We start from the raw sequence: 25,693 nt of genomic DNA, 5'->3' as shown, positions 1-25,693 counted from the left end.
TGCCCTCGCCCTCCGAGTCGCTGCCGTCCTCGTCGCCGACCTGCCAGCGCGAGCGCGACTTGGCGGCCGAGGCGCTGCCGCCCGACTTGCGCGGCGCCGCGCCCGCCTTGGCCTCGTCCTTCTTGCCGTTGGGGTTGGCGTGGATGCGCACGTGGCGCGTCAGCTCGTCGCTGCGGCTGAAGCGCTTCTCGCAGCCGGGGTGCGTGCAGAGATGCGGCTTCTCGCCGGTGTGCGTGCGGATATGCCGCGTCTGGTGCTCGAGACGGTAGAAGGCGCGCGAGCAGAGCGGGCACTTGTACGGGCGAGGGATCTGCGACTTGTCGACGCTGAAGCTGCCCGCCTTGGCAGATGCGTCTTGCGCATCGATGCCGTTGAGCTTCGACTCGGGCGACTCGACTTGTGCGGCCATGGTGAGAGGCGGCGAAAGGTATGGGAGAGAGGAGGCTGTGGACAGGAAGGAAGGGTCAGCGGGCTGCAGCGGACCCCGTGGGGTAGAGACCCTCGGCCGAGCGTCATGAGCACGCTCAGCCGCGCCTTCTTTTGCGATAAGGCGTGCACAGCCGCACACCGGCACGGACAGGCCACGTCGGCGCGCTGCGAGAAGAAGCAGCAGCACTTTGTCGCAGCCCTTTCGTGGCGAGCCCCTCTCGGGGCGAGCGCGTGCTCGCCAAGCGCCGACGTGGCGTGCGTGCCTGGAGCGCCAGAGTCCGGGGCGTACAGTGATCGCTGCGCGCCCCTGCTCCAATCTGGACACCGAGATGCACCCGAGGAGGTGTCCAGCCTCTCGTCGGCCACCGGCGGTACACGTCGCCTTGGCGCATACCCCACAGCATGGCCAGCCAGACTCCGTACGGCTGAGGCAGCCCGACCTGCTTCTGTGTATGCACATCGTAACGATGCCACAGGCCTGGTGGACGACGCTGTGCGCAGCAAAGGCACCCGCAGCGACGGCTGTTCTGCGCCTGCGCCGCCCTTCTGCTGCTGCGCGCGCCGCCGCGCCCCCGCAAATCTTTTTCCCCGCCGCGCGCCGCCGCCGCACTCACCGATAGGACGCCTTCGACGACGCCAGCGATAAACAGACGGCGAGAGGCCGTGCTGAGCGGCGAGAGCAGAGACGGGAGGGGTGGTGGTGGAGCGGGACGATGACGAGCGGGCGGTGCGAAAATGCTCGGCGATCAGAGGAATGCGGTGCGGCGCGGAAGATGAGCCGCGGCGGGGGCGCGGGCCGGCTCGGTCGGCGCGGATGCGGCGCGCGTGGAGGCAGCAAATGGCAGAGACGCTGCGAGAGCGCGCGAGAGAGGGCGAGAAAGCGAGAGCTCGACGGCGACGACGAGCAAGGCGTGCGATGGGTGTAGCGAGAGGTGACGAGCGAAGGAGTGCGGGGTGGCGGGGGGCCCGGCATTCAGGGGGAGCTCGCTGGACAGCTCGAAGCGGCCGGCGCGGTGGTCAGCTCAGCGCGGCGCAGAGATGCGAGGAGCGCCGCACGCCGAGGCCGCTCGCTGCCCCTCTCCCCGGCGCGGAGCGTGTGATTGCGGAGGCGGGCGCGGCGCCGCGCGGCACGCAAGCAGCGCAGCGGCAGGCGCAGAGCACGCAACGTTTGCTGGCGACGCTGCTGCCGCTCTGCTGCGCCGGCACGCGGAGAACTGTCCGGCCGCCCGTGCTGCCGCCCTGCCCCTTTCCCTTCCCGCTGCGTCGGCATCGGCGCTTGCTCTCGCTGCATGCAGGGCCGCTGCAGCCGCGCACACTGCCCGCCCGCCCGCATCGCGCCCCGCACAGCAAAATCTTCGAATCTCGCCGCGTGCTGCGCCTCCTCTTGCTCGATGATCCGCCCCCCGGGCGCAAAAGAGGCCGAGGCGCCGCAAGTGGGCCCGAGGCGCGTCCCTTCGCGCCCGCCGGGCACATCCGGCAGCGCCCACAAGCTCAAGCTCGGGCGCGGCCGGTGCTGCCCGGCACCCACACGCCCGCTCTCGCCCCACACACGCGCGCCTATCGGCCTTGGCGCCGACGATGACATGGATTGCGTCTCGAGAAGGACGGCTGCGCGCCGAAGTGGGGTGCGCAGGTGCAGCGCCGAGCCACCGCCGAAGGCGGTGAACTGCGCCGGCGGCGTGCTGCGTCGGCTGCCGGCGCCGTGCCGGCCTCGTCTCTCCGCAGCGCGCCGCGCGTGCGACGTGCGTGGCGCTCGGCCTCGGCGATCTCTCCGCGCCCGAGATGGCCTGCTCTGGGGCTGCCAGCCGCGAGCCGCGCCCCCCGCACTGTCACCCACGCCGTCGCAGCGGTGCAGAACACCGAGCCAGCCTCGTGCTCGGCAATCGTGAGGCGCCAACCAGCTCGGCGGCGGCAGCGACAGCCAGCGCTGGCAGCGTCGCGGATGCTGCTGCTCGTCGTCGTCGTCGTCGACGCGTGCTCGCTGTGCCCGCTTCTTCCGGCGGAGGACGACGCAGAGGCCGGGCGCGGCGCGGCGCGCACGCCTTTCCTCATCGCGCCGCGCGCACCGGGTTGAAAGCGAGCCGGATGCCGTGCCATCGCTCCCAGCGACGTTTCTCACAGGCAGCCACAGCAAGCGAGCGAGGAGGCACGGATCGCCGCATGATGGCAGCCGCCTCGCCCTCCCGATCGCCATCGCATCGTCGAATCTTGGACTTAGCCTGCTGTCACATCCGCTGACGCGGCGCCGCCCACGTAGGTACACGCTTGCGCCGGCAAGATCCAGCCCAGGGAGGCGCCCTGCCGCCGGCGTCCGTTGCTACCGGTAGCCGTGAAAGATCTGTCTGCTCCCCGTCCACTCATGCCTGCCTCGCTCGTCCGGCGCACATGCCTCCTGATGCTGAGCGGCTGGTGGCTGGCGGCGCTGCTCGGCCGGCTCGCAAGCCTAGCGCGGGGCCCCGAGCGCCGCTCGCCAGCATGCAGCGGTCGAGGGGCCCCGGCTCTCCATCTTGCTCCTGCTGCGGCACGCACCCGCTGGTCGATGATGGGGCTGAGGGCATCGGATGGCCTCCGTCGGCGCCCAGCGGCCGCCAGCTCGCATGGCGGCGACTGGGCATCATGCGCCTGACACGCCGGGAGCGAAGCACGCCTTGCCGCATCGCCGCTGCCGGCACCGGATAGCCAGCGTCACCGGCCGTGTGCTGAAGCCAGCTCTTGACGAGCGCAGCTTCGGGAGCAACCGCTGCCAGCCACACAGCGTCTGCCTGCATTGAGAGGCGGAGAGTGAGGGAGCCTCGTGTGCGAGATCCGAGAGCCGGCATCCGACTCCAGACTCGCTGCGAGGCGGTGCTGCCTTGCAAGCTCTGCATCCGCACCGGTGCACCTTCGACTCACGCCTAGTCACGAGGACGGCCATGTCGTCGGCTGTATTGTGCTGCAGCATGGGCACGATGGGTATGCACAGTAGACAGGCGCCATCGGCTGTGAAGCTCTGTCGTCGCTAGCGCAAGGCCTGGCGCATTTGAGGCTGAGCGTCGTCGCTGCACAGAGACACACCGCTGAGCTTGCGGTGCTCTGCTTGCACTCGCCTCAAGATGCGCTCGCGGCCGCAGCATGTCTAGTCTTCCAGCCGGCTACGCACGAGCTCCCGCACCATCCACACCCCCTGAGCATACGTCGCAGCCCCCTGAGCAACGCACATCCTCGGACAGGACCGGGCGTGGCCGCTCGTCGGCCCTACCTCGCTGCGTGTGGGCTGCATGAAGGCGAGGGCGGTGCGGACTCGGCGTCTGCGGCGCCGGCTGCGAAGCGGCGCTGCGGGGCAGCGGCGTGCGGCGGCTCGACCTTCTTCCGCACCGCCCTCCGCCCTCCGCCCTTCTCGATAGCGCGCCGCATGCCGCGCCTGGCCCCCGCCGGGCGAACTCGAGCGCACCGAGAAGAGCGCGAGGCGCTGTCGTGCTGTTGCGCCGCAGGAGCGCTGCGCAGCGAGACATGCATCATCAGACGCAGCGAGGGTGCCGGGCGACGCGAGCCGTGCCGCGCCGAGGAGGCACGCAGATGAACGCCGGGCGTGTGTGGCTTGCATCCTGACGTCTCGGCGCCCTCGTCAGCAGCGAGAGACGGCGTGGCGCGGCGGTGACCGCTGCGCTGCCGCTGCTGCTGCGCCGGGGCCGTCTGGTGCTGGCGCCGACGCCGAGCGAGACGACGAACCCGCGCAGACGACGCCACGGCCGCGGCAGTTCGGCCGTCGACGCTCGGCGCCGGTCCGGGTGGCAGCGGCAGCCGTCATGCCGCAGGCTCGGCCGCAGCCGCAGGGTCCACCAGCAGACGAGCGCAAAGCAGGCACGTTCCGGCGGCGGCGGAGAGAAGGACGACGTGCAGCGGGGGGCGCCGTCCAGCTCCGCGGCTCAGCCCCAGCGGGGGCGGCCGCGCAGAGTGGGGTGCTCTGGGCGCCTCGGCAGACCATCTGATACGGCGTCACCGGGATGCGGCCGCGGTGGGGTGGGCCGAGCCTTCCGCACAGCCCCGACTTGGCGACGGCTTCTCGCGCGCAGGGCGGTCTCCGAGGAAGAGACCTCGGCGGTGCAGAGGCTGGCACGTGGCGCGACAAGGGTGTGGGGCGAGGGGCGGAAGGAGCGAGGGGCCTTCGGGAGACGGAGCTTCGACGCCAGGTGTTGCTTGATGCAGGGGCGCAAGAATGATCTCGTGTCGGGCGGAGGGTGAAGAGAGAGAGAGCGAAGCGCCTGCGCTGCTAATACGCCCACAGCGGTGACGCTTCAGCACCAGACTTGGCTTGGCTCAGGGAGAAGCAATAGCCTCGTCGGTGAGAGATATTTGCTGTAACCGGCCCTAAGATCTCATCTCGGCGGCGGTATGAGGTCAAGCTGAGGTCTCAAGCGGCAGTTGCGTGGTAGCAGCGCTCACCGCGGCGCGTCGAGAACAGCTCTTAGGCGACCTCAAGGCCGTCCTGAGCGGTGGCCAGCAACAGTGCTACCAGAGTTTTGCGCTCAAAATTCTCTCAGGGATCGCTTCTACATGCTTCGCCTCTTGTACCCCTCCCCGTCGCCATGGTCGCTTGCAGCGTAGCGTCCCGGTGAAAGCTTGTCCACGGCGAGAGGGTGGCGCGGAGGTGTGTTCCCACGCGTCCCTCGTTGCTTGTGACCCGGGCTAGCCGTGCTAGCTGCCGTACCTGCAGCTGGGATGTGGCGAGCGACGACGCTCATTGCCGCACAAAGGCGATCTTCAGCCCGGGTCGGAGCAGGACGCTGTAACTGAGCATGCTGCAGACGAGCCCTTCGCAGCCGTACGGTGTTGCGAAGCAAGTCTCAAGCACCACCTCTTCCCAGGAGCCTATCGATAGCAGCTCGACGACTCAGCTGCGCCTCGAGAGCAACGCCCGCGGTGCCAGACCAGCCTCGGCTGCTCGAGAGGGCGCCGTGTCCAGCGCAGTCCAGCGCAGTCGCAGCACCTCGTGCGACGCCGAGCAGGCAAAGACGCCGCGGAGCCCCTGACGCTTTCAGAGCACGCCGCCGGCCGGCCGCATCTCGCCGCACGTGGGCCCTGAGATGCTCCCGAAATAGGCGCTCGACGCGCGCCCGCCAGAGCCGCACGCGTTGTAGTCACAGGGGCTCAAAGCGTCGTGCTGGTCGACCACGAGCCTCCCTCTCGCGCCGCGCTGGCAGTGGATCATCCGCATGCGAAGCTCCATCAGCGCAGCGGCGAGCCGCCATCATGGTGCTGCCGTCACTTGGAGTCGTCTGCGGACCCGCTCAGGGGCCGCAGCTCTCGTCATGGCGGTGTGCCGGAGCGTGAGATGAGATGTGCGGGGCACGCCGCCGCCTTTTCGGCAGCCTCCTGCCGGCGCCTTCGCAGCGCTCTCTCTGGCGGGGCGCGTGCGCGACTGCGCTGACGGGCGCTGTGCCGGCGGCGTGGGCTGTCTAAGCGTTCCTGCCACGCGCGCGCGCCTCTGCGCTGCGCTGCACGCTGGCCGCGGGCGGAGATGCAGGCCCTGACGCTGTGCTGCCTCTGCGTGCGTGCGGCACACGCCTGTGCTGTGCGCTGCTGTGCTGCGCCTGCGCCTGTGCGCGCCGCCGCGGCGCGCCGCCTCGCCGTCGCTGCGGCTGGCGGGGCCCTTCTTCCACCTCGCTCCGCTCTCTCGCACCCCGCCTCCATCCCTCGCCCCTCATCCTCACCCGCCTCGCTGCGCATCTCGGACCGCAGCACCGTCTGGCGCTCTCTCGCTCTCCGCCGTGTGCGCGCGTCTCAGCCGCACGCCCGCGCCTGCTGCGAGCAGCTCTCGTCGCACTCCGGCGTGCGCTCGCACCTCGCGGCACCCGCTCCGGCCCTTCGCCCCGCACTCGCGCGCGCTCGCTGCTGCCTAGCCGCCGAGCGGCGCACCGCTGAGCAGCACACTCTCCGTGTCCGCTGGCTCGATGCACAGCAGCCAGCCGCCGCCGTTTGCCGAGCTCGACCCCGACCACGAGCGCGAGCCGGCAAAGTTCCGCAAGCTGCCTGTGCCCGCGCAGCAGGCGGCGCACCTCGAGCCCGCGGCCGCGCCGCATCCGCCCGCATCCGCCGCAGCCGAGACGGCCAGCTCGTCGTCCGGCAGCAGCGCGGCCGCAGGCGGTGATTCGGCTGCCTCGGGAGAGCTTCGCTTTCCATCGGCCTTGAACGGCGCGTCCTCAGAGCGCGCCCGGGGCAGCATGTCGCTGCCAGACGCCAGCTCGCGCAGGGCAGGCTTCGTCGGCGGCGCGCCCGGCAGCCAGGAGGCCATGGATGCGCTTGATGCGCTTGGCTCGCTGGGCCCCGGCGGCGATGTGCCGCCGCTCTCGGCGGGCCTCAGCGCCGCGGGCGTGCCCGACGGCCCGCCGCCCACGTCGCTCGTCAGCGTGCCCGAAGATGCGCAGATGAACGGCACGCAGTTCCGCTCCAGCGACGGGCTCGACGAGCTCGACGCAGAGGACCTGCCGCGGAGCAGCATGACTGTCAGGCCCACGCGCGCGTCCCTCGGCGAGGCACCGGCGCCAGAAGGCTCTCCTTCGTCGCGCTCCCAATTCGGAATTTCTCCGGCTGCGTCGGCCGTGCTCGACCGGCCACGCTCCACTGATGAGGCAGATGTGTTCGGCGGCGGCCCCAGCTCTCCGTCGCGGGCAGGCCGCGCGTCGTCAAGTGAGAGCAACAAGCCGCTGCCCGGTCTGCCTGCCGCGACACGGCCAGTCAGCGACCTGCGGCTCAATGGCCCTTCGACGTCGCCGCTACCTGCCGCAGGCGTCGCGTCTCCCTCTGTCCTCGCCGCAGCAGCTGCAGCGCTGCCGCCTCAGCACATTCCGCGTCCGATGCCTGGTGCAGGAGCAGCGAACGGGCACGAGTCTGGCGGCGCGCGCGCTCTGCGGCCGTCTGGCGACCTGGTGCAGCGCGACGAGCCCAGCTCGTCGGACGCAGAGACTGCGCGCTCGCTGGCCAACAGCAACCGCAGCAGCATCGACGACATCCGGCGAATGCACGCAGCGCGCGCAGCAGCGCGGGAAAGCTCGCCCACTGCGCACGCCACGCCCGAGCCGCGAGCACACAGCACTCGTCGTGAAGCCCCGGGCTCGGAGCCTGGTGCGCGGCCGCTGAGCGTGTTCGAGACGCGCGCGGCACCGAGCGGCGCCAGCAGCCGCAGCTCGAGCCGCGCACCGGTGCGGCCACGCAGCAGCGACGGCCACGACTCGCGCGAGTCTGCCCGCACACCGCCGCGCAGCGCCAGCGGCAACACGTCCGCGACTCTGCGCGATGGCGAGGCGCGCGAGCGTGAGCGCTCCGAGCGGCCCGAGGGCGGCGAGCGCGAGCGCGAAAAGCCGCGCAGCCGGCGAACGCTGGGCGACTACGCGCTCGGCAAGACGCTCGGCGCGGGCAGCATGGGCAAGGTCAAGCTGGGCGTCAAAATGGGCAACGGCGAAAAGGTGGCGATCAAGATCATCCCGCGGCACACGTCGCTCGCGGCAGCGCAGCACGGCAAGCCGGGCAGCGAGGCAGTCACGCCGACGGCCTCGTTCCTCGCCAAGGCGGCGGCCAAGGACCACAGCAAGGAGGTGCGCACGATTCGCGAGGGCAGCCTGCAGCTGCTGCTGCACCACCCGTACGTGTGCGGCATGCGCGAGATGATGATCCATCCGCACCACTACTACATGGTCTTTGAGTACGTCAACGGCGGCCAGATGCTCGACTACATCATCTCGCACGGCCGCCTGCGCGAGCGGGCGGCGCGCAAGTTCGCGCGCCAGATCGGCAGCGCGCTGGAGTTCTGCCACCGCAACTCGGTCGTGCACAGAGGTGAGAAACGCAGCGCCGACTGGCATGCCAGCGCACCAGCTCATCTTACCCTCCTGCAGACCTCAAAATCGAGAACATCCTCATCTCCAAGACGGGCAACATCAAGATCATCGACTTTGGCCTGTCGAACCTCTTCTCGCCGCACTCGCACCTCTCGACGTTCTGCGGCTCGCTGTACTTTGCCGCGCCCGAGCTGCTCAACGCCAAGGTGTATACCGGTCCCGAGGTCGACGTGTGGAGCTTCGGCATCGTGCTCTACGTGCTCGTGTGCGGCAAGGTGCCGTTCGACGACCAGAGCATGCCGGCGCTGCATGCCAAGATCAAGCGCGGCCAAGTCGAGTACCCCGCGTGGCTCAGCGGAGGTGAGTCGCGTGCGCACAGTGATGTGGAGTGGCTGCTGAGTCCTGTTGCCCTGCAGAGTGCAAGCACATCCTTTCGCGCATGCTCGTGACGAACCCCAATCAGCGCGCGACGCTGCCCGAGATCCTCGCGCACCCTTGGATGGTCAAGGGATACGACGGCCCGCCGAACGCGCACCTGCCGACACGGCAGCCGCTGCGGCCCGGGCAGCTAAACCCCGAGGTGATCAAGGGCATGACGGGCTTCGAGTTCGGCACGCCTGAGGAGATCGAGGCGCGCCTGACGGAGGTGCTCACGAGCGAGAGTTACATGACGGTGCTGCATGGCTGGGAGTCGAAGCACGGCATGCCACTCTCTGGCCTCTCGCCTGCTGCGAGCTTTGCTGGTGCCGGGTCGAACGGCACGCTGCTCGGCTCGGAAGGCACGCTCGGCCGCGCCCACACGCGCGGCTCGGTCGAGTCCAAGTCCAAGACGGGCTCGAAGCGCTTCAGCGGCATCGACTTCTACCGCAAGAAGATCAGCGTCTTTGGCGGCGGCTCGAAGGATGACGGCAGCGGCACGTCGAATGGCGTCTTGAGCGGCTCGACCAACCCGAACGCCACATGGCCGGGCGCGGGCAAGGAGCCGCTGGACCCGACGCGCGGCTTTCACCCGCTCATCTCCATCTACTACCTCGTCTCGGAGAAGATGGAGCGCGAGCGGCTATACGGCCACTCCTTCTTCGCCAGCTCCAACATCTCCGTCAACGGGCCGCTGCCGGCCGGGCCGTCGGGCCGCCCGGCGGTGTCCTCGGCAGCCGGCGACGCGTCGGGCGGCTCGATGCCGACGGCCGCAGACATCCCGCAGGAAGCGCTGCGCGTCCCAGAAGCCTCTCACATCTCTGCCGGCCAGAAGGACAGCCCGATCCTGCCTGCAGACTTGCCCGCGCCACCGCGCTCGGCTGCGTCGTCCACGCCCGCCTCTCCGACACCCGTCTTCGAGTCGCGCCAGAAGAGCCAGCCGATGGCCGTCATGGCTGGTGCGCCGCGCGCGCGCGCCCAGGGCGACGAGGTCGAGGCTGCGCTGCGCGACAAGGGCTTCTCCGCACCCATGGCTGCCGCTGGTGGCTGGACGATGAGCTCGCGGCGCTCCGATGCCGCCGCCTCGGCCCTGTCGCCGCCTCCGCGCTCGAGCATCTCCGGCGCTGTCGCTGCCGCGCCGGTGCAGCCGCTGCCGTCAAACCACAAGCGCAGCCTGAGCCTGACGGGCAAGCGGCCTGCTTCCGCAGGGATGGGAGTGCCGCCGCCGCCGCTCGACAAGGATCTGCCTGCTGCCGTGCCGCGGCCCGCGCGCAAGGATGGACAGAGCGCGTCGCCTGACCACCGGCGCAGCTACCACGCCGGCGTGAGCCCGATGCGCGACGGCTCCACGCCGCTCGGCGACGAGGATGCTGGCGCAGCCACGCCCGGCGGAGGCTCGAGCTTCGTGCGCCGCTTTGGCTCGCTCATCGGCCGCTCGCCGTCGAGCCCTCTTGATGCAGAGCGCCGCCGGCAAGCGCGCATGAGCACGGGTGGCATGCCCACGGCGGCGCCGACGCCTGTGCGGCGCGGCAGCACGCACATCACCGGCCTCATGGGCGTGGCCGAGAGCGGCGCTGAGGCGCCCGCCAGCCCCGAGCCTGCCGACTCGCCAGTCGCAGCGCGGTCCGACACTGGCGTGCGGCGCTCTGGCACGCTCAATGAGCTCGGACGGCCCCGCCCGTCCACTGCCAGTCCCGGCGCCGTGTCGATGGGCCGCGCAGCTGGAGGCCGCGCGCTGTCTCCCTCGCGCGTGCGGCCTGGCTCCTTGGCTGCTCCTCTGGGCACTGTTGATGCGTCGGTCGACGACCCGGCGCCTGCTTCCGCCGTCTCGGCAGGCGGCTGGCACGGCGTCCAGCCTGGGCAGCTCGGCGCCATGCCGCCGAACGCCCGGCGAGACGGGGTCGCTCGCTCTGCAACTGTGAACGCGGGCTCGAGCCTCTACAGCTCGGCCGGCGCAGGAGCTGCGGCTGCGACGCCGTCGCGCGAAGGCGAGGCTGCCACGTCGAAGCCGATTTTCCTCAAGGGCCTCTTCAGCGTGCAGACGACGAGCACCAAGTCGCGCACCGTCATCCACGCCGACCTTGTGCGCGTGCTCGAGCGCATCGGCGTGCAGTACCGCGAGATTCGCTCGGGCTACGAGTGCGTGCACCTGCCGAGCCTCGACTTCTCGGGCGCCGGCGGAGCGCCAACGCAGCTGCCCGAGGGCCAGGGCAACGCGCGCATCCCCATGACGCCGTCGAACGGCGGCGCAGGCATCAGCAGCGGCGGCGGCATCGAGAACATGGACGGCGACGCCGGTACGCGGCCTCAGGGCCCGCGACGCAAGCAGAGTCGCATCTCGTTTGTCTCGAGCCGGCGCGAGCGGCGCCGCGCCGAGAATGCATCGCAGGCCGACACGGCGAGCATCTCGTCGGCGACGGCGTACGGCACCGATGAGCGCCGCAGCCCGGTCAACTCGCGCAGCCGCGCCAGCTCTCTGGCTGGCAGCGGCAGCAGTCCGGCGCTGGACCAGCAGGAGGGCACGCCGTCCAAAGCGCCGCGTGCGCCGTCGCGCCAGCGCACCGACTCCATCGTCGAGATCGCACCTGGCAGCGCGCCGCCGCCGGTGCCCGCCAAGACGATCGACCAGACTACCGCGCACGACCTCGCCGTGCGCTTCGAGATCTTCGTCGTCAAGGTGCCGCTGCTGCTCGGCGTCAACGGCCTGCAGTTCCGGCGCGTGAGCGGCAACCCTTGGCAGTACTCGATGCTGGCGCGACGAGTGCTGCAGGAGCTGAAGCTCTAAGCTTGCTCTCCGCAAGGAGCCCTCTGTCTTCGCTCTGCTCGCTGTCGCCGTTGCTACAGCGGGCGGCCTGCATTCGACGCCTGCGCTGCTGCCGTGCATGCCACGCAGTACCCAACCTCCCCTTTTCCGCTCCCTCATGCCGGCCCCGGTCCTCGTCATCCAGCTCATCGCTCATGGGCGCCTTCTGTGGCCGCCTCACACTTGTCTCCTTCACGCGGCCCGAACTTGGCCAATCGAATCATCAATTGCACGCTGGACACTTTGCCATGGGCCCCGAGTGCCTCGATGACGCTGTGGTGTCGTCGAGCGCGCGCGGCTGAGCTACACGAAAGTCTAGCCGTCAGAGGCGGTGGCCTGAGCCACGCCAGAAGGCTCGGAATGACTAGACTCTGACTGTCGAGTGCCGTCATGAGCGGCCATCCGCAGATTCGCCCCTGATCAACGACGGGTTCATCTCCAGCGCTGATGGAGCCGACAGACCCCACACCACCGCAATCAGACTCAAGTGCGGCAGTGCCGAACCCCTGGCTATATGATGAGCGGCTCGCCAGCGCCGAGAGAGCGGTATGGTGCACAACCCCTTGGCACGCCGCGCGCGGGAAGAGAGGGTCCGGGCGCCGGCGTGACGTGCCGCAGGGGCCGTCTCGAGAACGCGCTGCACAACAGCCGATGTGCGCTGTCCTGCATGGCGCTGCAGTGCCGACGACTTGCAGGCTGCAGAGGCAGATCGGCCGGCGCGAAGGTGTGAGCTGGCAGCCTCAACACGCAAGGCGAGGGCAAGGCGCCCGGCGCAAAGGCACGCGCTGCATGCTGGCGAGCACAAGGCGCGCTCGGCTCGTTCTTCCTAGACGCACGCCGCGGCTGGCTCCCTCGTGCGCTCCAGATTGGATGACACAGAGGACTGACGGCCGAATGACGCTGTACCGCTGCTGCTGGCTCAGCGAGCATTGCACAGCCCATCTGGGGTGCTGTGGGACGCGCGCGCGGCCCCGGCTGGTGCGGGCCGTGACGCTCCGGCCGAGGGTGGGAGCGCCGGTGCCTGGCCGCTGCCTTGCTGCCCTTCCTTCCTTCACCTTGCCACCTCGCTTCGCTTCGCGTGCCTGCTGCTTGCCTCGCGACCTCACCATCCCGCCTATCTCGCGTCCGTCCACGCCTCTGCATCGCTACCCTGCCCTGCGCTGCCCGCCTGCTCCGCCGCCGCTGCAGCGTGCACCGCTGCGCCGCCGCCGCCTGTTGCCCCGTCCCCCACACTCGCGCGCGCCTCGCTCCTCTCCTCCACCTCGCAGCAGCAGGTGCGCCTCGCGTCCGTTGCACGCGCCTCGAGCAACGGCTCGCTGCGGCGCCTTGCGGCTGCGGCTCAACGTTCGCTCCCGACGGCCGCTGTCGCCTCTGTGCGCCCCCACCATCCGCGCGCCGCCGTCACATCACACGGCGCAGCTCACGTCGCCTTGGCTCGGCGCTGTCGCCGAGCGTCCCCGCACCGCCCGGCGCTCTCGCCAGCCTGCGCAGTCCCACGCCCCCGCGCCGTAAGCGTGGGCCGGCTCTTGCTGTCTCGAGCACCAACGGCGCCGCCAGTGCACCTTCCGCCACCAAGCCTTGCTCCTCAGTCCGTATCGCGCGACGCCTCGGCCAGCGCATCGATTACGCGCAACTCTACCGACGTACCGCTGGCAGTGCGCTGCGGGTGCACGCAGTCGTCTCTGGCCGCTCTGGAGAGGCCGAGTCATTCGCACTCCGGCTTCCTGGACAACTGCCTCCATCTGAAGGACTCTTGGCTAGAGAGAGCGCGGAGCAGGCATCGCAAGTGAGTGTCGTGGCGCAGCGTGGGCCCGTGCTCGGCCCACTCGCAGTCTGTGAGGCGAGACGCTGACACACGCCGTGCAGCGCAGTCGATCCGCCGTTCATGTCCACTGCGACCCGGCGCAACTGAACAGCTGCCTGAGGGCTCCTAAAGATGGATCCGCGCTCTGCAGCATTCGGGACGTGGCGCGAGCCGCACGGCGCCTCGTCCGGGAGCTCGAACCAGAGCTCCTCTCCGCTCAAGGCCGGCGTGCGAGAGACTCGCACAGTCTCTGGAACCTCGCAGCCAGCTCCCGCAGCTCGGCCGCAGCCTGCGCCGAGACACAGCTACTCGTCTGCGATCAAGAGCAGCAGAAACCAGTCGCAGCCCAATTCGCTGCGCCGAGGCGGAGAAAAGCAAGTCCAGGCGCCTCGCAGGAGCATCGCAGTTGCCTTCGGCATGAGCTCGACTCCTCCAAGGCCTGTGCAGGGCAGCACCCACGCAAAAGCCTTGTGCCTGCCTGCCGACGGCGAGGAGAGTCCGCCGTGGGATGCAGACAACGTCGACGACAGCCCGCCACGTCAGTTCGCTCTTTCAGTGCCCGCCTCCAGGCACGAAGGCGCAGCGTCGCAGCGCGGCAGGACCAGCTCCCTGGTCGAGACCAGCGACGCTGCCGCCACAGCGCGGCTCGCACTCAAGCGCTGGAGTGCACACAGTCAGGCAGCTAGCGAGAGCTGGGACGCAGACTTTCTGTTCCAGCAGGAGGAAGACGACCTGTCCCCGATGAGCCGTGCGTCAGGCAGCTCGTCCTCAGAGCGCTCGGTCAAGGCGCGTCGATCGACCGGTGACCCAACACGAGCGCGTGTTAAGGCGCAAGCTCGGCCAAGCGACGGGCATGCTCAGCCGCAGTGGCAGCCCGAAGGCGAGGAAGAGGAGGATGTGTGGGACTCTTTCTTCGAGCCACAGCTGGCTCAGAGCGCGTCTGCTGCCACGCTACTGGCGGGCCCGGCGAAGGGCGCAAGGCGCTCGACGAACCGTCTCTCACCGACGTCGTCGCGTGGCACCTTTTCGCGCGACACGGAGCTAGGAGTGGCAGCAGGAGCGGCCATGGGCCGCGCAACTTCGCGTTCGTCGAGGCAGAGCAACGAGACAGACTTGTCGGCCCGCCTCAATCTACAGTCCGAGGTGTCTTCGTGGCGCTCGCGCGTCTCGTCGCACGGCTCTGGCAGCCCTCGCAGCAGCACTCCGAGCCTCGAAGGCTTGCGTTCGCGACGATACAGTGACGCATCGAGCCTGCACGAAGACGGGACGGAGGACGAGCCGGAGCTGCGCACCAGCGATGCTGGCACCGAGGACGACTCGGCCGACGATCTGCGCAACAGCGGCGACGAGACGGAGACGGAAAGCGCCGGGCGGGTGCGCACGAGCAAGTCTGCTGCAGCGCAGCAACGCGGCGGCAAGGCCCTCGCATCCGGACGCAAGGGCCTGAGTGCGGCCAGCAGCCGCGAGCGGATGCTGAAGAACGCCCAGATGGCACGTCAAAATCCTCGCAGTCCCATGGCCGCCCACGCATCGCAAGCGCCATGCTCGCCAAGCACGACGGGCAGTACGAGCGGCGCAGACAGCCAAGCCGAGTCTTCCGCCTCCTCCTTTGCCCCGCACGAGCGCAACACGTCTCGCAACTCGCTGCGTGCTTTCCTCAAGAGCGCCACGAGCCCGAAGCGCCGCGAGCGCGAGACGTCTGGTAGCTCCACGGTCGTCAATGCGAGCTCAGCGCGGACGTCGTTCTCGCGCTGGCGAATCGGCGTGGCAGCAGAAGCAGCACCGCACACGGACGCAGGCCGAGACAGCTCGGTGGAGCGCTCGTCATCGCCGCTCGCCGCCAGCGATGAGCCTCTCAGTCCGGGTAGCAGGTCGCTCTCCTTCCTGCTGGCCCGGCACAACGCCGCAGCTGTGTCGTCTACGCCGACGCTCGGCAGTGTGGAGCAGCTCGATCGCCCCAGCACGCCCACGACCGACGTGTCATACAACCGTGCGCTCGCAGCAGCTGCACTCGAAGGCACGCCGAATGGTCGCCGTCCTTCTCGAGCCGGCATGGTCGAGACGCCGCCTCGCTCTAGCAGCAGGCGCGACTCGCGCGCTCGGGCTGCAGCTGATCCGGTGATGCGTCAGTCGAGCCCGATGTACAGCCCGATGCACATCAGCGTCTCGCCCGCACAACCTATCGATGTCCGACGGGCGCCTTCGCAGCTGGACAGTCTGCAAGCACGGCGCAATGTGTCGAATTCCACCACGGCCACTACGGCGAGCGGCACGGCAGGCAGTGAGGGCTGGACGGGCACGAGCCAGGGCGGCATGGAGACGGAGGGAACGTCGCTCTTCGGATCGAGCTGCGACGATCTCACGACGCCGCCCGTCAGCGCCTACACCGTGCGTCGCGGCTCGAGCAGCGACACGTCAGAGTCTTCCTTCAAGCAGGCCTCGCGCTCGTACGGAGCGTCTCGCAAGGGCCCGCGACCCGCGCTGCACCAGCTGCCGGAGGGCAAGATGGCAGACGGGCCTCGCTCGGCGGGTCCGCTGCAGTCATTCAGCCAGAGTGATCCCCGCGCAGTCTTGCACACGACGCTGGCGCCTGACAGCCCGCAAGGCTTGATGAGCAGTTCGCCGGCGAGCGCGCACGATACCAATCGAGCCTCCAAAGGCGCCGTGACACCACAGTCGCGCCCGCGAAGCCGCGGACAGCTGCCGCGCACCAAGACGATCCAAGGTCTGCAGACTCCAGAGACGTCGGCCGACGTCGCTGTCGCGGCCCGTCCGCCAACGGCTAGCATCGGCAAGGGCATCGCGCGGCGCAACAGTCTCGGCGATCTGCGCATTCCTGCCCGCATCAGCAAGGCGCAGGACGGCTTGCGCGCCAACATGGACCAGGTGCGCGAGTTCGCTCGCGGTGTCGAAGGTGAGTGACGCAGCGGGCGATGATTTGTCACGACAGACTGACGAGGCTCCGCAACGCAGAACTCAAAACGATGCGAGCACGATACCGCACGCTCATGAGCGAGATCCGCGACGAAGAGAGCTCGCGCTTTCCTTCTGGGCGCGTCAGTCCGGTGGAGCTACTCGGCACGCCGGCTGCCGTGGCGGCTCAAGTGACTTCACTCGAGTCGTCGCTTTCGGTCTGGTGGGAGATGGCCGACGTGCTAGTCGGCCTCGGTGAAGGACGCGGCGTCACCGACAGCGAGGCGAACCTCGCTACCTTGACACACTCGCCCGATCCTCGACGCGAGAGGTGCATCACGCTCGATGCACCCTCCACGATTGGCAGACGCGGGTCCGACCTGCTCGAGCCCCACTCGTTCGCGTCGGCCTTCAGCCAGAAGTCGTCGACAGGCGCTCAGCAGCTCTCCTCCGGCCAGTCAAAAGCGAGCCACGGCAGTCACCTCTCAAGCCATGCGATGGGCAGCTCGCGGTCGGTCGCGCCAGGCCGTGAGATCGACATCCTCTCGGCCATGCTCGCCGGTGCTCCACCGGACCAGATCTCTCCGCAGAGGAAGGGCCCCGACCTGAGCCTCTACACGATGGGCGGAAGCGTTCAGCAGAAGAGCCCTGTGCCCGGACCCAACATGTCCGTCACCAGCCTGACGTTCGCCGAGCCCGAGCGCCCAGCCTTCGACGAGGAGGAGATCGCCAAGCGGCGCGTGAAGCGCAGCTCACACAGCTGGCGCACGGCTCCAGCCGGCACCAGTCCGTTCGTCGGCGCATCTACGGACTCCCTCGTTCCCGGCGAGACGTCGCGCGAAGGCGAAGGCCGGCGCGCCGTCAAGAAGGCCGCGAGGGGCCTGCAGAGTCTTCTCGAGCTCGTGCGCTCCTTCAAGATCAACGACGATCCGCCGGAAGATGCCACCAGCAGCTCGTACGTGTCCAACGCGTCGCAGGTGTCCTTGTCGCGGCGTCTCTCGCGCACATCCGCCGGGCCGCGCAAGCCTGCTGCTGAGCCGGCTCGAGCGCCCTCTTCTCCTGCGGCTGCGACGCCTGATCGACGTCGGCGTTCGTGGATGGGCAAGAAGCGCGCCGATCTGTCTGCATCGTCTGCCGAGCTCGGCGCATCGCCTCGCCGCAAGCGCTCGGCGTCACGGCTGTTCAGTCGCGAGCTCGAGAAGAACGAGCCGGTGCCAGCGCTGCCTTCGCCGGGCAGCTCTCGTGTCTTCAGCGGCGCATCTGCGAAGACCGCCGTCAGCGCCGGTGACTCCAGCATCGACAGCGAGTGGAACTCTGGCTCTGACTTTGACACCTCGCTCTCGGGCCTGAGGCAGTCGGTCGACAACAAGCCCGGCGCGCCTGTCGCTGCTCCTCCGCCCGACAGTCGACGGCAGCGTGTCCTGTCGTTCCTCGGCGGGCGGCCGCGTGGTCAGTCCATCGTCAGCGCTCACTCGGGCAGCAGTCCAGCAGCTTCAGTGCTGCGTCTCGATTCTGCAGCCTCTCCTCAGCCAGGCGCCTCCGCACGGCAGCCGGATGACGCGAGCTTCTCGTCTGCAAATGCTGCACAAGCCGCAGCGCCGCCCGCTGTCTCTCGCTCTGCCTCACACGCTCCGAGCGCGTCGAACACACGCTCTTCGCAGCCGAAGGACAGCCGGCAGCGGCCGGGCTCCTACAATCGCTCCTTCTCCGTCGGCGTCACTTCCTCCTCAGACACCTCGACGAGCACCGGACGCGGCCGTCCAGCCTTCGAGAGGCCAAGCCACAGCAGCATCGAGAGCAGCGAGGCCGGCTGGGCGCTCAGCTCGCCCGGCATGTCGCCGCAGCCTCCGACGCGCTCTGCTATCACGACCTCCGGCGCCGTCAACGACGCCGAGGCCGCCACGTACCGCAAGCTGGCGCTCAGTCCCCAGGCCATCCCAAGCCTGCTCATCTACGTCAAAGCCACGTGCCAGCACTGTGCGCAGGGCGTCGTCGAGCTCGAGGCACTCTCCAAGCGCGCTGCGGCCACACCGGCGAACTACTTGTCCGCCGGTCTGCCGCCGACGAGCAGCGGCTGGGCGTCTGGCAAGCCCGTCGGCGCGGCCTTCGCCTCAGCATCCGCTGGCAGTTCGGGCGCCCGCAACGACGACGATCGGCAGGCCACTGTCCGTGCCCCGCGCGACAGCGCACGACCCTCAGCTGGCCTGACGTCGCGCCAGTCGCTGCGCGCCTGGAGCGGCGCCAAGCCGCCTTCTTCCTGATGTTGTCCCGGATCCTTCCTCATTTACCTGCCACCTCTTGCATACCATACCTCGTTTCTCGGCCACGTTACCTCTGCGCCCTCTTCATCCGTTCCCTTCTCTTCCCATCGCCAGGCCGCTAATTGAGATGCGCATCCTCTCGGACTCGCTGGTGACGTGTGGGCTGCATTGGGGAGTAAGAGTACAGGGGTGACCTGGGGTCAGGTGGTGACGCCCGGCGCGGCCTGCAGGAAGTTGCAGACGCGCCGCAGGTCGCGCAACGAGAGTGGCGGCGGAGACTTGTTCCCGACGCCTTCTCGGTCGTGATGCGGATGTGAGCACAGCGAGGCGTCGTCCGCAGCTGACGCCGCCGTCGGAGCTGTCGCAGCGTCTGCAGCGGCGACCACGCCAGCGGCGCGACCTTCCTTGAGGTCTGAGGAGAGCACCTGCTCGACGCCACTGTCGTCCGCGGCCGCCTCGTCGGTGTCGACGAAGCCGAGCTGCGAGGGCACATCGACACCGGTGTTGATCTTGACGATCTGACTGAAGAGGTAGGCGAAGGTGGCCTGCATCGCGACGAACTTGCGCGCCTCGAGCACTTCGCGGCGTGCCTTCTCATCGAGGCCCTCCGCGCCGGCCGCGAGCGGACGCGAGCGGCTCGTCGGTGACGGACTGGACGTGCACCCGGTGCCCGTGGAGTCGACGTCTGCATCCGAGTCCGCGCTGCCGCGCTTACGCATGCCAGATGCGGAGTAGGCGCTGCCGTGCGTGCCGGTAGATGCCGAGTCCTCTGACCTTGGCGCGGCATCGGGCGCGAGGGCAGCACGGCTCCGGGCGACCGGAGAGCTGCTAGGATTCGACGCCTGGCCTCCAGGCGAGGCACCGGCGGCGGCACCCTCCGGCGTCTCCGCCGGCACTGCAAGCGATGCATCGAGGTTGTGCGCGGGAGTGCCGGGCTCCCTCGCCTTGCCCTTCGTCTCGGCAAAGTCGGGTATTGGCTTGACAGCGGGCGCGATGACCTCGTGCGCGGCAAGATCCGCGCCCTTCTTGGCGTCGGCCTTCTTGGCTGGCGCGTCGGCGAGGAACTGCTGGCTGAGGCGGTGCAGCTCCTCGTACGCCGACTTGTTGTCCTGCTGCAGGCGAAGGACCTCTTCGAAGTCTGCGCAAAGGCAGAGCTCAGCACACAGCTGCGAGTGGTCGGCCGCGCTTGCACTCACCGTCCTTTGCCGCCTCGCGCTTGCCCATCCCAGCGCGACTGACGCCGCGCCTGAAGTAGGCCTTGTGATTGCGCGGACTCAGCACCAGGGCTGCCGAGCAGTCGCGCTCGGCCTCGTCGAATCGGCTCAGCTTGAGCAGGCACGCGGCTCGGTTGAGCGGGTATATCGGCTCGGACGCATCGTAGCCCATCGCGCGCGTGTAGTGCTCCGTTGCCTCGGCGTACTTGCCCGATGCGTAGGCATTGTTGCCCTAGTGCCGGAGCATCAGCGCTGGCCGGCTCAGGAGCCTGCGCGACAACTCACCTGCTCGCGGATAGCACGCGCCAGCGCCTTTCTGTACTCTGCGCCCGTCTTCTGGTCGTCGCTCGCTGCAAGGCCCTCCTTGCCCCGCAGCTCGCGATTCTCGCGCTTCATGCGCTCGTACTGCGTGCTGAAGGCACCTCGCGTCGCGCCAGCTCCGTTCGCTTGCAGCTCTGCCGCAGCCATGCGCGTCATCGAGGAGGCCGTCGGCGGCTGCGCGTGCGCCACTGCCGTGCCGCTGGCGTGCGTCTGCGAGGCCTCGAGCTCGCGCGTGACGACTGTGTAGAACAGATCCAGGCCGTCGAGACGCGTCAGCGTCTCCAGCGCGCCCTTGACCTTCGGCAAGGACAGCGGGTCGATCGCCTCGGCCATGTCCCCTAGCGGTGCGACGTCAGCCCTCGCTGCCTCGACACTCGCATGCTGCCGCACTCACAGAGCGTCTGAGCCATGATCTCCCACGCATCCTCCACGCGGTCACGCCAATCGCCAGTCCACTGATCGTCGACCCAAGAGTTGGCCAGCAAATCCTCCACCCAGCGGTGCAGCTCAGACGCATCGATGGGTCTGATACCAGCTGGCGGCGTGCACGGCGTCGTCTTGACAGACTTGACGAGGCGCTCTAGGCACGGCAGACATGCCGCAAAGCTGCACGCACACGGCGGACCCCAGGTCTTGAGATCGCGGCCATGCCGGACGGCCTGCAGCACTCCACTTCAGCACGCGCCCAGCAGCCCGACTCGCGGCTGCTACTCACGAGATCGCACAGCAGATCAAAGCAGTCCTCCGTCGAGAGCCTCAGCACCACATCGCCCAGCTCCTCTTCGCAGGCCAGCCGGATCTGGTTCTGGATGCCTTCGCGCGTGCTCGCGTCGCTCGCCATGGTGTTGATCAGCTGGCTCGAGCGGTCAGCCAGTCGCACGGGAGTCGCAAATCCCGCAGCGCTCACAGCGGGCGAGAAGCCATGGTCGATGAAGGACATCAGCTTGTCCTTCAGGACCTGGTCCTGCAGGCTGTGCAGCGACGAGGCGTCAGGAGCAGCGCATAGAGAGCATCAGACGCCTCTGCACGCACTTCTGGACCATGCCGCGGAACAAGGAGGGCACGGCGAGGCGGAACGACGAGCTGAAGAGATCGGAGAGCAGGCTGGCGACACGGCGCATGCGAGCGGGGTCGATGTCGGTACTGCAGAGAACGCTGTGAGCGCCGCACTTGCGGGCGCAGGGCGCAACGCAGCAGCTTCCGCCCACTCACTGATCGCAGTTCTCCGCATTGTCATCATGGGCCCCGTGAGCGCCAAGCGCTTCGTCGTGCAGCCCGCCGAGCGGGCCGTGCTGCACGTGCTCGTGCTCGTCGTCGTCATGCGGCGGCGGCGGCGGCAGCACCGACGAGGTGAGCGGGCCGGCGCGCGCCGCGGCCCGCTCCTTCTTGCGCAGCTTCGTCGAGCCTCGCGCCATGGCGCGCGACGGAGAGGCCGCGAGGGCCGCGCGCTGCTTGTCGAGTGGAGCACCTGGCTGGCAGAGATGGAGCGGCAGTGTGGGCGCGCCAGAAGCACAGAGCCGAGCAGCGGCTGCGATGCCGTGCGGCTGTGCCGATTGGTGCGCAGCAGCTGGCGCAGGTGTGCGGCCTCGAAGAGGTGAACAGACGGCGGGCGGATGGGGTCGAGAGACAAGCGCCGCAGATGGCTTTGAGGGCGTCCTTGGCCCTGTCCAGGCCGGCACGGCGCCGCGGCCGCGGGCACCTCGCCAGTCTCGCGCGCGCGCGCCTCGCCCGGCACGTCGTGCAGCGGCGCGCGTGCACAGCCCGCCGCCGCGCCGCGGATCCAGGCTAGCGCGCCCTGCCTTGTTCTGCTCGCTGCTGCCACGGCTCGTGCGCTCATGCAAGCGCGAGCTCAGGCTTCTCTCTTCTCAGCAGAGCAGCTGCAGGCTATGCTGTCACGGACCATGTTGGTGCTCGTAGAGCTCAGGCACGGACGCGGCAGCCCCTGAGCTCGGCGCTCGGTGCCTTGGTCACGTGCGCGCCCTAGCGCCCTGTTCCCACGGCGCGCTGCGATGCAGGTGATCGGCGAGGCAGCGGCGCGCAGTGCGCACGGCCACTGCCCAGCACAGCGAGCTCGCCGGCACCTCTGGCTCAGCTCCACACCCTCGCCCACACCTCACCACCAGCGCCTCTCACCCCATGGAGGAGCTCGGCATCTCCACGCGCGCCGCAGAGCCGACGTTTGACGATGTCGTCGCCGAGAAGACGGCCGTGCACCAGCACATGGCGCAGGAGCAGGACACGTTCCTGCGCTACAAGAAGCTCACGCAGCACCTCGAGTTCCTGAGCACCATGGAGGACTACGTGGTGAGTGTGAGACCGGCTTGGCGCGCGGGCACGAGCGGCAGGCGACCAGTGGCGCGTGGTGCAGCAGTGAGGGGGCAGCGGCGGTCACGCGAGCAGCGAACGCTGCGGAGGAGCAATGGACTGCGTGCTCCTTTGGCCGACCGTTGCCGCTGCCTTGAGCACACTGCGCACCGTACGTTTGAGGTGCAGCAGCCTCTGCGCGCTCGTCATCTGCTGTCAAAGAAGCCAACCGGCTTCCCTTGGCAATTCTCGAGCCGCACGCTGGAGCTCTTGCTGAAACGTGACGGCCCTGCAGAAGGACGAGCAGCGGAACCTGAAGCGGGAGCTGGTGCGGGCGCAGGAGGAGGTGAAGCGGATCCAGTCGGTGCCGCTGGTCATCGGACAGTTCCTCGAGCCGATCGACCAGCACACGGGCATCGTCGGCTCGACGACGGGCTCCAACTACGTTGTGCGCATCCTCAGCACCATCGACCGCGAGCTGCTGAAGCCGAGCAGCTCGGTGGCGCTGCACCGGCACTCCAACTCGCTCGTCGATGTGCTGCCGCCGGAGGCCGACTCGTCCATCTCGAGTGAGTGCGATGCGGTAGCTGTGCGGCGCGGGCGCTGATTGGCTGCGGCAGTGCTGGGCCAGGACGAGAAGCCGACAGAGACGTACGCCGACATTGGTGGCATGGGTGAGTGCTCTTGCAGGAGGGCACGCAGCGCTCCTGCTGACAGTCCGTGCGCGACGCAGACATCCAGAAGCAGGAGATCCGCGAGGCCGTCGAGCTGCCGCTCGTGCAGTTTGACCTGTACCGGCAAATCGGCATCGACCCGCCGCGAGGTGTGAGTGCAGCGTCGCAGGCGCTCCGTCGCTGCCATTCACACAGCTTTCTCGCAGGTGCTGCTGTACGGCCCGCCAGGCACGGGCAAGACGATGCTGGTCAAGGCCGTGGCCAATGCCACCACAGCCTCGTTCATCCGCGTCGTGGGCTCCGAGTTCGTGCAGAAGTACCTCGGCGAGGGCCCACGCATGGTGCGCGACGTCTTCCGCCTCGCGCGTGAGAACGCACCGGCCATCATCTTCATCGATGAGATCGACGCCATCGCGACGAAGCGCTTCGACGCGCAGACGGGCGCCGACCGCGAGGTGCAGCGCATCCTGCTGGAGCTGCTGAACCAGATGGACGGATTCGACCAGGGCAGCAATGTCAAGGTGAGTCTCGCGCGCCGGCGACGCGGCGGTGCGAGGCTGACGTGCCGGCTGGCAGGTCATCATGGCGACGAACCGCGCAGACACGCTGGACCCAGCTCTGCTGCGGCCCGGTCGTCTCGACCGAAAGGTGAGCGCCTTTGCCTGGACGAGCGCTAGCTCTCTGCTCATCACGCGCGCTTGCAGATCGAGTTTCCGCTGCCGAGCCGGCGTGAGAAGCGTCTCATCTTCCAGACGATCTGTGGCAAGTGAGTACAGCGACGGAGGGACGGCACGTCGCTGAATGCTGACTCGCCGCATCGCGCAGGATGAATCTGGCGCCAGACGTCGACCTGGAGGACTATGTCAGCCGGCCCGACAAGCTGAGCAGCGCCGAGATCTGTGCGTGCCTTCACACAGTCCGCCGTAGCACCTGCTCACACACCCCGCGCTCGTCCAGCTTCCATCTGCCAGGCAGCTGGTCTGCAGGCAGTGCGCCGGAACCGATACGGTGCGCACACCGGCGTGCTGGTGCCTCTCCTGTCGCTGACGCTCGCTTGCGCCCCCAGTGATCTTGCCTGCCGACTGTGAGTCATTGTTGCTGAGTCTTGCACCTGACAGTGTGCTGACTGCTTCTCCTCGCAGTCGAAGAGTGCGTCTCGGCGCCTGCACCAGCCACCCTTGCGCCATACTCACGCCTCACTCACTCTGCAGGGCCTGGAAGCAAACAGTCAAGAAGGACGGCGACGGCAAGATGGACTTTTACCAATGAGCGCGCGGCCGTGGCAGGTGCTGTATCTGCGCAATCCATCATTACACAGAGCACTGGCCGGCATTTTCAGCCACGGGGCGCTGCCGAGGGCCCTTGCTTCCGGCTGCACGCGACGCCGCTGGCACGCGATCTGACGTGCGGCCCAGCACGCAGTCGTGTGAGCTGCATGAGGTGGCGGCAAGATGACGAGCCGTCGGGAAGGTTGGGCCCCGCGAGCGGCCGGGAGAATGCGGGGTGGATGCGGTGCCCCGCACCCCTCGAGGAGCGGCGGTCCGGCGCTGCCCGATCAAGGCTTGGCTGCCAAGCCCTGCGAGCTGCACGCTGGCTCCGACGACGCCCAGGAGGCGTAGCGTTGGGAAGGCACGGAAGCTGCAGAGGCTGCTCAGCCGAGTCGGTGGCCGGCAGGGGCCAGAGGGCTTGGCCTGCACGTCGCGGTCCGAGTCGGCGGCTGGAGCACGCTACGGCGGGAACGCGCGGGCTCGCCGGTCCGATCTGGAGCCCCGCAGCTGCGCAAGCGAGCCCCCGACTGCGCTGCTGGAGTGGTGCCGCTGCTGCACCTGCGCTGACATCCCGTACGGAGCCCCGCAAGTGCAATGCAAGCGGCAGCAGCGGCGCCGGCGCCGTCGCCGACGCCGTTTGTGCGGCTTGCGGTGCGGAGCTGCGCCGCTCCGGACGCTCCCGTGCGCCTCTCGGGCTTGGCACGGACCGTTGCGCGCGCGCGAACCTCGAGACAGCTGCAGCTGGGACAGACGCAGCGATGGACGCAGCCTTGGCCCAGCAGCGGAGTGACAGGCACATGCAGCTCAAGCATCGAGCGCACGACTCCGAGCGAAGGTGCCTGAATGCTGGCTCAGCGTGCAGCATCTGCAGAGGCCGCAGAGGGTGCCTGGCCGACCTTGCCAGCAGCGCGCTCGAGGGCCAAGGCGAGCGCAGCGCCTGCGATGCGCCGCAGCTGCGGCTGCTTTCCCCGACCCCAGAGACGGCCCAGCCCGACGCCGCAGCGTCCAAAATTGCGCCATGTGTCAGAGATAGAGCGCCACGTCGCCCGTCGTTCGGACGAGGGCCAAGGGCGCGGAGTGAGCGCCGAGCGAGAGCAGCGGCATCTGGGGGGGCGGATCGGCATTCTGCGCCGCCTGGCCCACCCGCAAACGCGCGGCTCATCATCCTGCCGCACCAGCAGCGGCGGCCAAGCTGCCCTGCCGCTGGCGCGGTGCTGCGAGCTCGAGTTGCATGCGCATGATGCCCTTGCGCAGAAGAGACGCCTGCCGCCTCCGCCCGCACCGAGGAGGCGCACGGACGGCTCATGCGAGCGGAGTGGGCAGCGCTGCGCGGTGCCTGCTGCTGCGCTGCTGCAGCTGGCGGGTGCCGTGTGCCGCAGCAGCAGCATGCAAGAGACGCAGCTGCCGGCACGAGAGAGTTGCACCGCGGCGCCGACGGCCGCCGGGGCCGTCGATGGTGCGCTTGCTGCAC

At 69.0% G+C, this 25,693-nt stretch overlaps 10 protein-coding genes across 10 annotated transcripts; 2 read left to right on the top strand and 8 right to left on the bottom strand.

The window, feature by feature from the left end:
- Positions 1–139: 139 nt before the first annotated feature.
- On the bottom strand, positions 140–409 carry FA09DRAFT_295554 (hypothetical protein; the record flags this gene model as incomplete). Its single annotated transcript, XM_025740126.1, has 1 exon — positions 140–409. A coding segment is annotated over one exon (270 nt), but the record flags the coding sequence as incomplete, so codon positions are not given.
- Positions 410–936: 527 nt separating this feature from the next.
- FA09DRAFT_229250 (hypothetical protein) lies at positions 937–1,501 on the bottom strand. Its single transcript, XM_025739583.1, has one exon. The coding sequence runs from the start codon at positions 1,400–1,402 to the stop codon at positions 1,040–1,042; it is 363 nt and encodes a 120-aa protein (XP_025599657.1). The 5' UTR covers positions 1,403–1,501; the 3' UTR covers positions 937–1,039.
- Positions 1,502–2,704: 1,203 nt separating this feature from the next.
- On the bottom strand, positions 2,705–3,420 carry FA09DRAFT_229237 (hypothetical protein). The gene has a single exon (XM_025739582.1). The coding sequence runs from the start codon at positions 3,294–3,296 to the stop codon at positions 2,787–2,789; it is 510 nt and encodes a 169-aa protein (XP_025599656.1). The 5' UTR covers positions 3,297–3,420; the 3' UTR covers positions 2,705–2,786.
- Positions 3,421–4,154, bottom strand: FA09DRAFT_229236 (hypothetical protein). Its single transcript, XM_025739581.1, has one exon. It carries the CDS (start codon positions 4,010–4,012, stop codon positions 3,545–3,547), a length of 468 nt encoding a protein of 155 aa, XP_025599655.1. The 5' UTR covers positions 4,013–4,154; the 3' UTR covers positions 3,421–3,544.
- A 545-nt stretch (positions 4,155–4,699) lies between these two features.
- Positions 4,700–5,269, bottom strand: FA09DRAFT_328773 (hypothetical protein). Its single transcript, XM_025741907.1, has one exon. It carries the CDS (start codon positions 5,148–5,150, stop codon positions 4,959–4,961), a length of 192 nt encoding a protein of 63 aa, XP_025599654.1. The 5' UTR covers positions 5,151–5,269; the 3' UTR covers positions 4,700–4,958.
- A 978-nt stretch (positions 5,270–6,247) lies between these two features.
- FA09DRAFT_229214 (Pkinase-domain-containing protein) lies at positions 6,248–11,720 on the top strand. The gene is made up of 3 exons (XM_025739580.1): positions 6,248–8,241; positions 8,301–8,603; positions 8,660–11,720. Exons 1-3 carry the CDS (start codon positions 6,360–6,362, stop codon positions 11,443–11,445), a joined length of 4,971 nt encoding a protein of 1,656 aa, XP_025599653.1. The 5' UTR covers positions 6,248–6,359; the 3' UTR covers positions 11,446–11,720.
- Positions 11,721–18,474: 6,754 nt separating this feature from the next.
- Positions 18,475–19,591, bottom strand: FA09DRAFT_229093 (hypothetical protein). Its single transcript, XM_025739579.1, has one exon. The coding sequence runs from the start codon at positions 19,349–19,351 to the stop codon at positions 18,560–18,562; it is 792 nt and encodes a 263-aa protein (XP_025599652.1). The 5' UTR covers positions 19,352–19,591; the 3' UTR covers positions 18,475–18,559.
- Positions 19,592–19,710: 119 nt separating this feature from the next.
- FA09DRAFT_282640 (hypothetical protein) lies at positions 19,711–19,887 on the bottom strand (the record flags this gene model as incomplete). The annotated part of the gene is made up of 1 exon (XM_025739832.1): positions 19,711–19,887. A coding segment is annotated over one exon (177 nt), but the record flags the coding sequence as incomplete, so codon positions are not given.
- Positions 19,888–21,853: 1,966 nt separating this feature from the next.
- Positions 21,854–24,254, top strand: FA09DRAFT_342802 (putative RPT3-26S proteasome regulatory subunit). Its single transcript, XM_025744559.1, has 10 exons — positions 21,854–22,280; positions 22,576–22,849; positions 22,901–22,954; positions 23,014–23,105; positions 23,161–23,475; positions 23,531–23,602; positions 23,659–23,720; positions 23,780–23,853; positions 23,912–24,038; positions 24,097–24,254. Exons 1-10 carry the CDS (start codon positions 22,113–22,115, stop codon positions 24,221–24,223), a joined length of 1,365 nt encoding a protein of 454 aa, XP_025599650.1. The 5' UTR covers positions 21,854–22,112; the 3' UTR covers positions 24,224–24,254.
- On the bottom strand, positions 24,156–25,419 carry FA09DRAFT_328769 (hypothetical protein). Its single transcript, XM_025741906.1, has one exon. The coding sequence runs from the start codon at positions 25,032–25,034 to the stop codon at positions 24,606–24,608; it is 429 nt and encodes a 142-aa protein (XP_025599649.1). The 5' UTR covers positions 25,035–25,419; the 3' UTR covers positions 24,156–24,605.
- Positions 25,420–25,693: the final 274 nt, after the last annotated feature.

This window comes from Tilletiopsis washingtonensis (assembly GCF_003144115.1).
Source record: "Tilletiopsis washingtonensis strain MCA 4186 unplaced genomic scaffold FA09scaffold_6, whole genome shotgun sequence".
NCBI lineage: Eukaryota > Fungi > Basidiomycota > Exobasidiomycetes > Entylomatales > Tilletiopsis > Tilletiopsis washingtonensis.
Note: the sequence above shows the minus strand (reverse complement) of the source record. Positions and strands in the feature narration are given on the sequence as shown.

Coding starts and splice junctions, on each gene's coding strand:
- FA09DRAFT_229250 (XM_025739583.1), bottom strand. CDS start 1,402: ATGCCGGGCCCCCCGCCACCCCGCACTCCTTCGCTCGTCACCTCTCGC.
- FA09DRAFT_229237 (XM_025739582.1), bottom strand. CDS start 3,296: ATGCAGAGCTTGCAAGGCAGCACCGCCTCGCAGCGAGTCTGGAGTCGG.
- FA09DRAFT_229236 (XM_025739581.1), bottom strand. CDS start 4,012: ATGCAAGCCACACACGCCCGGCGTTCATCTGCGTGCCTCCTCGGCGCG.
- FA09DRAFT_328773 (XM_025741907.1), bottom strand. CDS start 5,150: ATGAGCGTCGTCGCTCGCCACATCCCAGCTGCAGGTACGGCAGCTAGC.
- FA09DRAFT_229214 (XM_025739580.1), top strand. CDS start 6,360: ATGCACAGCAGCCAGCCGCCGCCGTTTGCCGAGCTCGACCCCGACCAC. Junction 8,242..8,300: donor CAACTCGGTCGTGCACAGAG/GTGAGAAACGCA, acceptor ACCCTCCTGCAG/ACCTCAAAATCGAGAACATC. Junction 8,604..8,659: donor CCCCGCGTGGCTCAGCGGAG/GTGAGTCGCGTG, acceptor GTTGCCCTGCAG/AGTGCAAGCACATCCTTTCG.
- FA09DRAFT_229093 (XM_025739579.1), bottom strand. CDS start 19,351: ATGCATCGCTTGCAGTGCCGGCGGAGACGCCGGAGGGTGCCGCCGCCG.
- FA09DRAFT_342802 (XM_025744559.1), top strand. CDS start 22,113: ATGGAGGAGCTCGGCATCTCCACGCGCGCCGCAGAGCCGACGTTTGAC. Junction 22,850..22,900: donor GGCCGACTCGTCCATCTCGA/GTGAGTGCGATG, acceptor TGGCTGCGGCAG/TGCTGGGCCAGGACGAGAAG. Junction 23,854..23,911: donor GCTGAGCAGCGCCGAGATCT/GTGCGTGCCTTC, acceptor GCGCTCGTCCAG/CTTCCATCTGCCAGGCAGCT.
- FA09DRAFT_328769 (XM_025741906.1), bottom strand. CDS start 25,034: ATGCTTGAGCTGCATGTGCCTGTCACTCCGCTGCTGGGCCAAGGCTGC.